The sequence below is a fragment of the Triticum dicoccoides genome, chromosome 6B (assembly GCF_002162155.2).
Source record: "Triticum dicoccoides isolate Atlit2015 ecotype Zavitan chromosome 6B, WEW_v2.0, whole genome shotgun sequence".
NCBI classification, from domain to species: domain Eukaryota; kingdom Viridiplantae; phylum Streptophyta; class Magnoliopsida; order Poales; family Poaceae; genus Triticum; species Triticum dicoccoides.
Window position 1 is genome coordinate 211014663 of NC_041391.1, and position 11071 is coordinate 211025733.

Below are 11071 nucleotides of genomic sequence, written 5' to 3' on the forward strand. Positions count from 1 at the left end.
TCGGTGCTTAGGTGTTTTCTTACTTGAACAAACCTCCTACTTATGATTAATCCCCTCGCAAGCATCCGCAACTACGAGAAAAGTATTAAGATAAAATCTAACCATAGCATTAAACTTTTGGATCCAAATCGGTCCCTTACAAAGTACTCCCTCTGATTCTTTTTTGTCTGCGCATAAGAGCAGACCCGGATACCAAGAGGTGGGCTCGCTGCATGCTATATGGACAGAAATGCCCCTCTGCGCATGCGCATGAACGGAAGGAGCAAAGCGGCTATAAATGCCCGCAACCCATTGGCTCTCGGACCGCATTCTCCTCTCTCTGCATGCTGCATGGCTGTCTATCTCTCTCTCTCACACGACGTGCATGCCGTGGTGCTGGCCTATGAGCAGCTCGAGTAGAGATAGCAATCTTCTCTCCAAAAGATATGAGATCTTCCACAGATTTTTGCTTCGATCAAAACTGTATAGTGCCAACAATTCAAGTTCCCTCCTAAACGCAACATAGCGCAATTTCACTTCCCTCCTAAACAAGCAGAGCGCCTGAAGTAGCCTCGAAAATTTGCTTCGAAAATTAGCTTACCGGCCGCCAGCGCCATGGATTTGCAGGTCCCTCCAAAACCAAAAAATCATGTCTATAAATCAAGCTCCATGGAAAGACCAGCCTGCACACCTCTCCTTAGTCCATATGCACTTCCCTGCATCACCATGAGCATGCAATGGATCACCTCGACCTCAACTCCGCCATTAACTGGAACGAGGTTGAAGAACACTATGATGGCAATGCTTAAGACATGCATTACGTGTATGTGTTCGAGGAGAGCGATGACGGCATGGATCGATTTTTCCCCTTTGATCTTATGTCGTTTTATCTTCCCTTCTTGATATGTTGCCCACGTTTAAATTTCAGAAGACGCAGTTGCGGAGCATATCCATGGCGACGGACGCGGCGTGCACGGCGCCAATGCCCCAGGCGGAAGCAGAAGCGGAAGAGGTGGTCCGAGCCCTGTTGAACGCGTGCACGGCGCCGATGCCCCAGGCGGAAGCGGAAGCGGTGGTCCGAGCCCTGCGGGTGGACGCCGCCGTCGTCAAGCGTGCCGTCGTCCGGGGCGGTGCAGTCAGCGAGCATGCTGTCCTCCGCAAGCAGGCTATCAAGCACGAGCTCGCTGTCTTCTACAGGCTGGTTGTCTTCCCACATGTAGCTAGGCTCCATGAGGTTGAGCTGGAGAGGGAGGAGAAGAAGATGGAGTAGAAGGCGAGTAGATAGGAGGAGGAGGCGTGCGTTCTGGCGTACTGTACGAGGAAGAAAAAGGAGGCGAGCTAGCTGGCTTAATTAATGCGAGAGAAGGAGGCGAAACGGAGGAGGAGGGGCATTCCAGGAAAGAATGGGTGGCTGAACCGAACGACGTAGAGCATTCCGGATTTTTTGGGGAAAATTTATACACAGACTAAATGGGATCGGAGGGAGTAGCAAATAAACTAGCTAGGGTTTAAGCTTTTGTCACTCTAGCAACCCATCATCTAATAACTACTCCACAATGCATTCCCTTAGGCCCTAATAAGGTGAAGTGCCATGCTATGTTTGTCAATCTACAATAAATTTTACTACTTATAATTTTCTTTATGTTATGTCATTACTTACCATAATATTAGCATATGATCTTTTTATTATTTCTTTTTATTTTTGTTGAATAATAAAAGTAAAGAAAGCAAACTTGAACTAATCTTTATTATATATCTCGCACACGATTACATAGATAGATCAGTAAGCAAACACTCGAAGAGAAAGGATTTGAACTAAACTTTTATTCAACTAATTCAAAAGATAACTAAGGATCAAACTAAGATAAATAAGGGCAAAGATAGTGGTGGTGATACGACACCGGGGCACCTCCCCCAAGCTTGGCAAAAGCCAAGGGGAGTGCCCATACCATGAACTCAAGTCTCCTTTGGTGATGAAGGAGGAGGTGGTGATGAGCTAGTAGCTTTATCCCCTTTTTCCAGCTTATGTCGAAGGGTAAAATTGTCTATCCTCAACTCATCGTTCTCCATCTCGAGCTTCAATATCCTCTTGCATAATGCTTCCTTGTTATCCTTCAGGAAATGAGGTGGAGTAGGTTCATCTTCATCCTCCTCATCTGTAAACCAATAGAGGAAAAAGTCTTCTTGAAGATGTTTGAGTCTAGAGGCTAGCAAGAAACAGGCTCTCTTCGTCTGAATCTTGAGAAGACATAATTTCAGATATGTTAGAAAAACAGCAAGAAAGAAGAACAGAGGATTTCTCCGTGATACGGAGGTTGATGCGTTCGGGGGGTATATAAAGGTTTTTTATCTTGGGGAACAAGCAAATGGGAGAAAAACGAAGTTCGGAAGGTAACCGAGGTGGGCACAACCCACCTGGGCGCGCCCTGGTGTCTTGTGCCCACCAGGGTTGCCTTCCTGGTAGTTTCTTATTTTCCTACTTTTTGTAATATTTCAAAACTAACTTTGGAGTTCGTTTACTTATCATATCACGTACCTCCTATTTTTTGGTTATTCTGGAGTGTTCCGGAAGGTTTGTTTTATATGTTTATCCGGTGTCATGGCTTGGATAATATTGCTTTCAACATTAATAGGCGTACCTGAGATATAGTGTTTAATTCTTTGACCATTGACCACCCTCGTGTTAGTACCTTCAACATTATTAATCTTGATAGCTCTAGAGCGGTAAACCTCCTTGATAATATATGGTCCTTCCCATTTAGAGAGAAGTTTTCTTGCAAAGAATCTGAAATGAGAGTTGTACAAAAGGAATTCACCGACTTTGAATGCCCGCTTTTGGATTCTTTTGTCATGCCATCTTTTAACTTTTTCTTTAACTAGTTTAGCATTTTCATAGGCTTGGGTTCTCCATTCATCTAGTGAGATAATATCAAATAACCTCTTTTCACCGGTAAGTTTGAAATCGTAGTTGATCTCTTTAATTGCCCAATATGCTTTATGTTCTAACTCTAGAGGCAAATGACAAGATTTTCCATAAACCATTTGTAAGGAGATATACCCATAGGATTTTTGCATGCTGTTCAGTAAGCCCAAAGTGCATCATCTAATTTCTTAGAACAATTCTTTGGGGACCTATTAACAGTTTTTTGTAATATTAATTTTATTTCTCTATTACTAAGTTCAACTTGACCACTAGATTGAGGGTGATGCAATTCTATGGTTAGCATCATATTTAGCAAGCATTTTACGGAAAGCACCATGAATAAAGTGTGAACCACCATCAGTCATTAAATATCTAGGGACTCCAAACCTCGGGAAAATAACTTCTTTAAGCATTTTAATGGAAGTGTTATGATCAACACTACTGGTTGGAATAGCTTCTACCCACTTAGTGATATAATCAACAACAACCAAAATATGAGTATACCCATTATAGGAAGGAAAAGGTCCCATATAGTCGAAACCCCAAACATCAAATGGTTCAACGGCAAGTGAATAATTCATAGGCATTTCTTGATGCTTACCTATATTACTAATTCTTTAACATTCCTCATAACATAAAACAAACTTACGGGCATCCTTGAAGAGAGTAGGCCAATAAAAACCAGATTGCAATACCTTATGAGCAGTTCTATCTCCCGCATGATGCCCTCCATAAGCTTCGGAGTGACATTTCCGTAGGATTTGTTCCTGTTCATGCTCAGGTACACAATGTCTAATAATACCATCTACTCCTTTATAAAGATGTGGGTCATCCCAAAAGTAGTATCTTAAATCATAGAAGAAATTTTTCTTTTGTTGGTATGTGAAATTAGGTGGTCTATATTTAGCAACAATATAATTAGCATATTCAGCATGCCAAGGAGTATTTTGAGAAACATTTATTGCAGCTAGTTGTTCATCAGATAAGCTATCATCAATAGGTAGTGAGTCATCAAGAATATTTTCTGACCTAGACAAGTTATCAGCTACGGGGTTCTTAGGTCCTTTTCTATCGGTGATATGTAAATCAAATTCTTGTAGTAGGAGAACCCATCTAATGAGTCTAGGTTTAGCATCTTTCTTTTCCATGAGATATTTTATAGCAGCATGATCGGTGTGAACAATTACTTTGGAATCAACAATGTAGGATCTGGATTTATCACAAGCAAACACGACTGCTAAAAATTCTTTTTCAGTGGTAGCATAATTTCTTTGGGCACTGTCTAGAGTTTTACTAGCATAATGGATAACATGCAATTTCTTATCAACTCTTTGTTCTAGAACAACACCCACACATGATTTCAAAAGGCAAGTTCCAATTAGGTGGTTGAACAATAGGTGTGTTTCAAAGGCTTCTACATAATCATCATCAAAAACAAATGGAACATCCTTTTGTAAAAGATTTGTAAGAGGCCTAGAAATTTTCGAGAAGTCTTTAATAAATCTCCTATAAAAACCAGCATGACCAAGGAAACTACAAAGACCTTTAATATCTCTAGGACATGGCATTTTCTCGATTGCATCAACTTTAGCTTTATCCACCTCAATACCTCATTCAGAAATTTTATGGCCCAAGACAATACCTTCATTAACCACAAAGTGGCACTTCTCCCAATTCAAGACAAGATTAGTTTGCTCACATCTCTGCAAAACTCGATCAAGGTTGCTCAAGCAATCATCAAAAGAAGTTCCATAAACAGAAAAATCATCCATGAAAACCTGAACAATCTTTTCACAAAAATCAGAGAATATAGCAGTTATACATCTTTGAAAGGTAGCAGGTGCATTGCATAAACCAAAAGGCATACATATATAAGCATAAGTTCCAAAAGGGCAAGTAAAAGTGGTTTTATCTTGATCAGGTTGTGACACAGGTATTTGAGAAAAACCAAAATATCCATCTAGGAAACAAAAGTGTGTGTGCTTTGATAATCTTTCTTGCATGTGATCAATAGAAGGCAAAGGGTAATGATCTATTCTAGTTGCTTTGTTTAATTTTCTAAAAACAATTAGCATTCTATACCTAGTAACAATCCTTTGTGAAATAAGTTCATTTTTCATTAGGAACAACAGTAATACCTCCCTTCTTAGGGACACAATGAACAGGGCTCACCCATCTACTATCAGCTATGGGATAGATTATACCTGCTTCCAGAAGCTTTAATATTTCAGTTCTTACCACTTCTTTCATTTTAGGATTCAAACATCATTGATGGTCAACAACGGGTTTAGCCGGTTCCATATTAATCCTGTGCTCAGAGAGAGTGGGACTAATGCCCTTAAGATCATCAAGAGTATATCCAATAGCAGCTCGGTGCTTCTTCCGAATTCTCAATAATCTTTCTTCTTCATGTTCTGAAAGGTTAGCATTAATAATAATAGGATATATCTTTTTCTCATCAATATAAGCATATTTCAGAGTGTCAGGTAATTGTTTTAATTCAAACACGGGGTCACCCTTAGGTGGAGGAGGACCTCCAAGAGTTTCAACAGGAAAATTGTGTTTAAGCACAGGTCGTTGTTCGAAGAAATGTTTATCTATTTCATGCATATGCAAATCATTTTCATGGTCTAGCAAATATTGTTCTAGTGGATTAGTATGAGGCACGACAATAGAACCAAGACCAATTATTTCGTCCTTACTAGGCAATTCTTTTTTATGAGGTTGTCTATTAAACTTGGAGAAATTAAATTCATGAGACTCATCACCAAAGCGAACACCGATAGTTTGTTTATGACAATCTATAGTAGCATTGACTGTGTTCAAGAAAGGTCTACCAAAGATAATGGGAAAAAGTCATCTTGTGGGGAACCAAGAACAAGAAAATAAGTAGGGTATTTTATTTCCCACACAAGACTTCAACATCTCTAACAATCCCAAGTGGTGTGATGGTGTCTCTATTAGCAAGTTTAATAGTGACATATATGTCTTCTATTTTAGCAGGTGCTATATCATTCATGATATCTTAGTATAAGGTAAAAGGAATAGCACTCATGCTAGCACCTATCACATAAACCATGATAACAGTGATCTCCTAATTTAACTAAGACAACAGGCATGCCAACAAGAGGTATATGCTTATCTTTTTCATCGGGTTTCGCAAGTCTAGCAGCTTCATCATAGAAGTAAATAACATGCCCATCAATATTTTTTACCAGGAGATCTTTAACCATAGCAACACTAGGTTCTACTTTAATTTGTTCAGCAGGTTTAGGTGCTCTAATATTACTCTTGCGAACCACAGTTGAAACCTTAGCATGTTCCTTTATTCTATCAGGGAAAGTTTTTTTTCAATATAAGCAGTAGGCACAACTAGATCAACATTGTAAATTATAGTTTCATCTTTAGCTAAGACAGGTTTTTTAATATCTTCTTTGATAGGGGGATGATATTTAAACCACTCCCCCCCCAGGGAGATCAACATGAGTAGCAAATGATTCATAGAATGAGGCTACTATCTCAGAGTCAAGTCCATATTTAGTGCTAAACTTTTTAAAAGCATCGGTATTCATAAAAGATTTGACACAATCAAACTCAAGCTTAATACCTGAATCTTTACCTTCCTCGAGTTCCCAGTATCCAGATTTTTGTTTAATTCTTTCTAAAATATCCCACCCGAATTCAATAGTCTTCTTCATAAAAGAACCAGTACAAGAAGTATCGAGCATGGATTGATCATCACAAGAAGGCAAGCATAAAAGTTCTGAATAATAATTTCTCTTGAGACCTCGTGTTGGGGCATGAATATAACATTGACTTAAGCCTCCCCCAAAATAGAGCGATACTTTCTCCTTCATGAGGCCAAAAATTTTATATATAATTCTCATCACGATGAACTAGATGCATAGGATAATTTTTTTGGTGAAATTCCCATTTCATTTGATTCCAATTCCAAGATCCAATATCATCGCATAGCCTATACCATGTCAATGCCTTTCCATTCAAAGATAAAGGGAAAACCTTCTTCTTCGATTCATCTCCAGATAAACCTGCAAGCTTAAATAATCCACAAATTTCATCCACATATATCAAATGCATATCAGGATGTTCAGTTCCATCTCCTGCATAAGGATTAGCTAGCAGTTGTTTTATCATACCCGAAGGAATTTCATAACCAATATTTTCAGTAGGTGCAGTAGGTTGAGGGGTAACTAATTGTGGTTCCGGTCAAGGTGAAGATACCCCAAGCAAACCCCTCAAAGGATGATTCTCCATACTAACAAGTGACAATAAATTTCAGCACGTAGTAATAATTTTCCTTACCAATTTCCACTTACCAAGAGCGCTTCACTCCCTGGCAACAGCGCCAGAAAAGAGACTTGATGACCCACAAGTATAGGGGATCAATCATAGTCCTTTTGATAAGTAAGAGTGGAAAACCCAGTGAGGAGCAGAAGGAAATGACAAGTGGTTTTCAACAAGGTATTAACTGCAAGCACTGAAACTGTCGGTAATAGGTAATTTGATAGCAAGATAATTTGTAACGATCAAGTAATGGTAACGGTGTAAATAAAGTGCAGCAAGGTAGCCCAATCCTTTTGTGGCAAAGTACAGGCCAAAACAGTTTCTTATAATAAGCAAAATGTTCTTGAGGGTACACGGGAATTTCACCATGTCACTTTCATCATGTTGACTTGATTCGTGTTCGCTACTTTGATAATTTGATATGTGGGTGGATCGGTGCTTAGGTGTTGTTCTTACTTGAACAAATCTCCTACTTATGATTAACCCCCTCGCAAGCATCCGCAACTACAAGAAAAGTATTAAGATAAAATCTAACCATAGCATTAATCTTTTGGATCCAAATCGGTCCCTCACAAAGTAGCGCATAAACTAGAGTTTAAGCTTTTGTCACTCTAGCAACCCATCATCTATTAACTACTTGATATGTCTCCAATGTATCTATAATTTTTTATTGTTCCATGCTATTATATTTTCTGTTTTGGATGTTTAATGGGCTTTAATATGCACTTTTATATTATTTTTGGGACTAACCTATTAACCGAGGGCCCAGTGCCAGTTTCTGTTTTTTTGACTATTTTAGAGTTTTGAGAAAACGAATACCAAACGGAGTCCAAAGAAAATGAAACCTTTGTGATGATCTTTCTTGGACCGAAAGCAAACCAGAAGACTTGGAGTTGAAGTCAGAGACGCAAAGAGGCGTCCACGAGGCAGGAGGGTGCGCCTAGGGGGGTAGGCGCGCCCCCCACCCTCGCGGGCCCCTTGTAGCTCCACCGACCTAGTCCTTTCGCCTATATATACTCTTATACCCTAAAAACATCAGGGGGAGCCAGGAAACCATTTTTCCACCGTCGCAACCTTCTGTACCCGTGAGATCCCATCTTGGGGCCTTTTTCGGTGATCTGCCGGAGGGGGAATCGATCATGGAGGGCTTCTACATCAACACCATTGCCTTTTCGATGAAGCGTGAATAGTTTAGCACAGACCTTCGGGTCCATAGTTATTAGCTAGATGGCTTCTTCTCTCTCTCTTTGATTCTCAATACAAAGTTCTCCTCGATGTTCTTGGAGATCTATTCGATGTAATATTCTTTTACGGTGTGTTTGCCGAGATCCGATGAATTGTGGATTTATGAACAATATTATCTATGAATTTTATTTGGTTCTTCTCTGAATTCTTATATGCATGATTCGATATCTTTGCAAGTCTCTTTGAATTATTGGTTTAGTTTGGCCAACTAGATTGATCTTTCTTGCCATGGGAGAAGTGCTTAGCTTTGGGTTCAATCTTGCGGTGTCCTTTCCCAGTGACAGTAGGGGCAGCAAGGCACGTATTTTATTGTTGCCATCAAGGATAAAAAGATGGGGTTTATATCATATTGCTTGACTTTATCCCTCTACATCATGTCATCTTGCTTAATGCGTTACTCCGTTCTTATGAACTTAATACTCTAGATGCATGCTGGATAGTGGTCGATGTATGGAGTAATAGTAGTAGATGCAGGCAGGAGTCGGTCTGCTTGACACGGACGTGATGCCTATGTTCATGATCATTGCCTTAGACGTCGTCATAATTATGCGCTTTTCTATCAATTGCTCGGCAGTAATTTGTTCACCCACCGTAATACATGCTATCTCGAGAGAAGCCACTAGTGAAACCTATGGCCCCCAGGTCTCTTTTCCATTATATTGCATCTCTTTTTCATATTATTGAATCTCGTTTACTATTTTGCAATCTTTACTTTCCAATCTATACATCAAAAATACCAAAAATATTTACTTTATTATCCCTATCAGATCTCACTTTTGCGAGTGACCGTGAAGGGATTGACAACCCCTTTATCGCGTTGGTTGCAAGTTCTTGATTGTTTGTGCATGTATTCGGTGACTTGTGCGTCGTCTACTGGATTGATACTTTGGTTCTCAAAACTAAGGGAAATACTTACGCTACTTTGCTGCATCACCCTTTCCTCTTCAAGGGAAATCCAACGCAAGCTCGGGAGGTAGAACTACTCCACAATGCATTCCCTTAGGCCCTAATAAGGTGAAGTGCCATGTAGTCGACGTTCACATGACACCACTAAGGGAATCACAACATACATATCATCAAAATTTCGAACACATATCAAGTTCACATAATTACTTGCAACGTGACTTCTCCCGTGACCTCAAGAACAAAAGTAACTACTCACAAATGATAATTATGCTCAAGATCAGAGGGGTATTAAATAGCACAATGGATCTGAACATATTATCTTCCACTAAATAAACCATATAGTAACCAACTACAAGATGTAATCAACACTACTAGTCACCCACAAGTACCAATCTAAGGTTCTCGTACAAAGATTGAACACAAGAGATGAACTAGGTTTTGAGAGGAGATGATGCTATTGAAGATGTTGATGGAGATTGCCCTCCCAAAGATGGGAGAGTTGTTGGTGATGATGATGACTATGATTTCCCCCTCTAGGAGGGAAGTTCCCCCGACGGAATCACTCCGCTGGAGGGCAAAAGAGCTCCTGCCCAAGTTCTGCCTTGAGACGGCGACGCTTCGTCCCGAAAGTCCCCCCTATTTTTTCTAGGTCAAAATGACCTATATACCAGAAGATGGGCACCGGAGGTGGGCCGAGGAGGGCACAACCCACCAGGGCGCGCCTAGGGGCCCTGGCGCGCCCAGGTGGGTTGTGCTCACCTGGTGGGCCCCCTCTGGTAGTTATTTGCTCCAATAAATCTCCGTGAAGTTTCAGCTTATTTGGAGATGTGCAGAATAGTTGACTCTGACGTAGCTTTTTGAGGTCCAGAATTCTAGTTGTCGGCATTCTCCCTCTTTGTGTAAACCTAGCATATTATGAGAGTAAAGGCATTAGAAATACTCCAAAAAACATTATTATACATAAAAACATTATAAATAACAGTAGGAAAACATGACGCGAAATGGATGTATAAGTGATGTATGCATTTTTACTGTTTTGCGTTGATTTGTGTATTACTACTTTTTTTACCATGATTTTCAATGAATTGGTGTCTTATTCATAAATTTATTTAGTTTATTATTATTGTGTTAGTTTTTGCATTGCATGTGTTGTCATCTATTTTTTTCTTTTTTTCTTTTTAACGAATAGGGATCTACTCATATGTTTATTTTATTCCAGTTGCACAAGTGCATTTAAAAATTTGCAAGTATTTGCCCCTGAGCCCGTCATGGCACCTTTGCCTGCCCACAACATGGTGGGGCCGACCCCGACCTCAAGCTCCTCCTCTATGGCTTGGTCCTCCTCTATGGCACCTTTGCTTGCCCACAACATGGAGGGTGTTCATTGTAGGCCTCATCCATACAACTATGGATGCTATGAGCAGGAGTTATGTATTGTATGTCCATCCATTGATATATCGATGCTATGAGTGGACGATGTGCACTGCAGGTCTTGTCTATCAAGGTGTTGATGCTATGAGTGGGCCATGTGTATTACATGTCTCATCAATAGAGGTATCGATGCTATGAGCGGATGATGTGTATTGCACGTCATCTGCAGAGGTTTTCACTACTATGAGTGGATGGTGTATTGCATGTCATCTGTAGAGTTTTCACTGGTATGAGTGCACAAATGTATTATAGACCTCGTCTTTGGTGGCATTGATGCATGCC

General features: G+C 40.1%; 1 protein-coding gene across 1 annotated transcript in view; it reads right to left on the minus strand.

Moving 5' to 3' along the window:
• Positions 1–1708: 1708 nt before the first annotated feature.
• The window catches only part of LOC119321051, a 12839-nt gene continuing 3476 nt past the window's right edge, over positions 1709–11071 (minus strand). The window contains exons 2-3 of the mRNA XM_037594900.1: positions 2619–2798; positions 1709–2135 (exon numbers count right to left, since the gene is read on the minus strand). Coding sequence (XP_037450797.1) covers positions 1936–2135; positions 2619–2798 — 380 coding nt within the window. The 3' untranslated portion in view covers positions 1709–1935. The remainder of the gene's footprint in view (positions 2136–2618; positions 2799–11071) is intronic.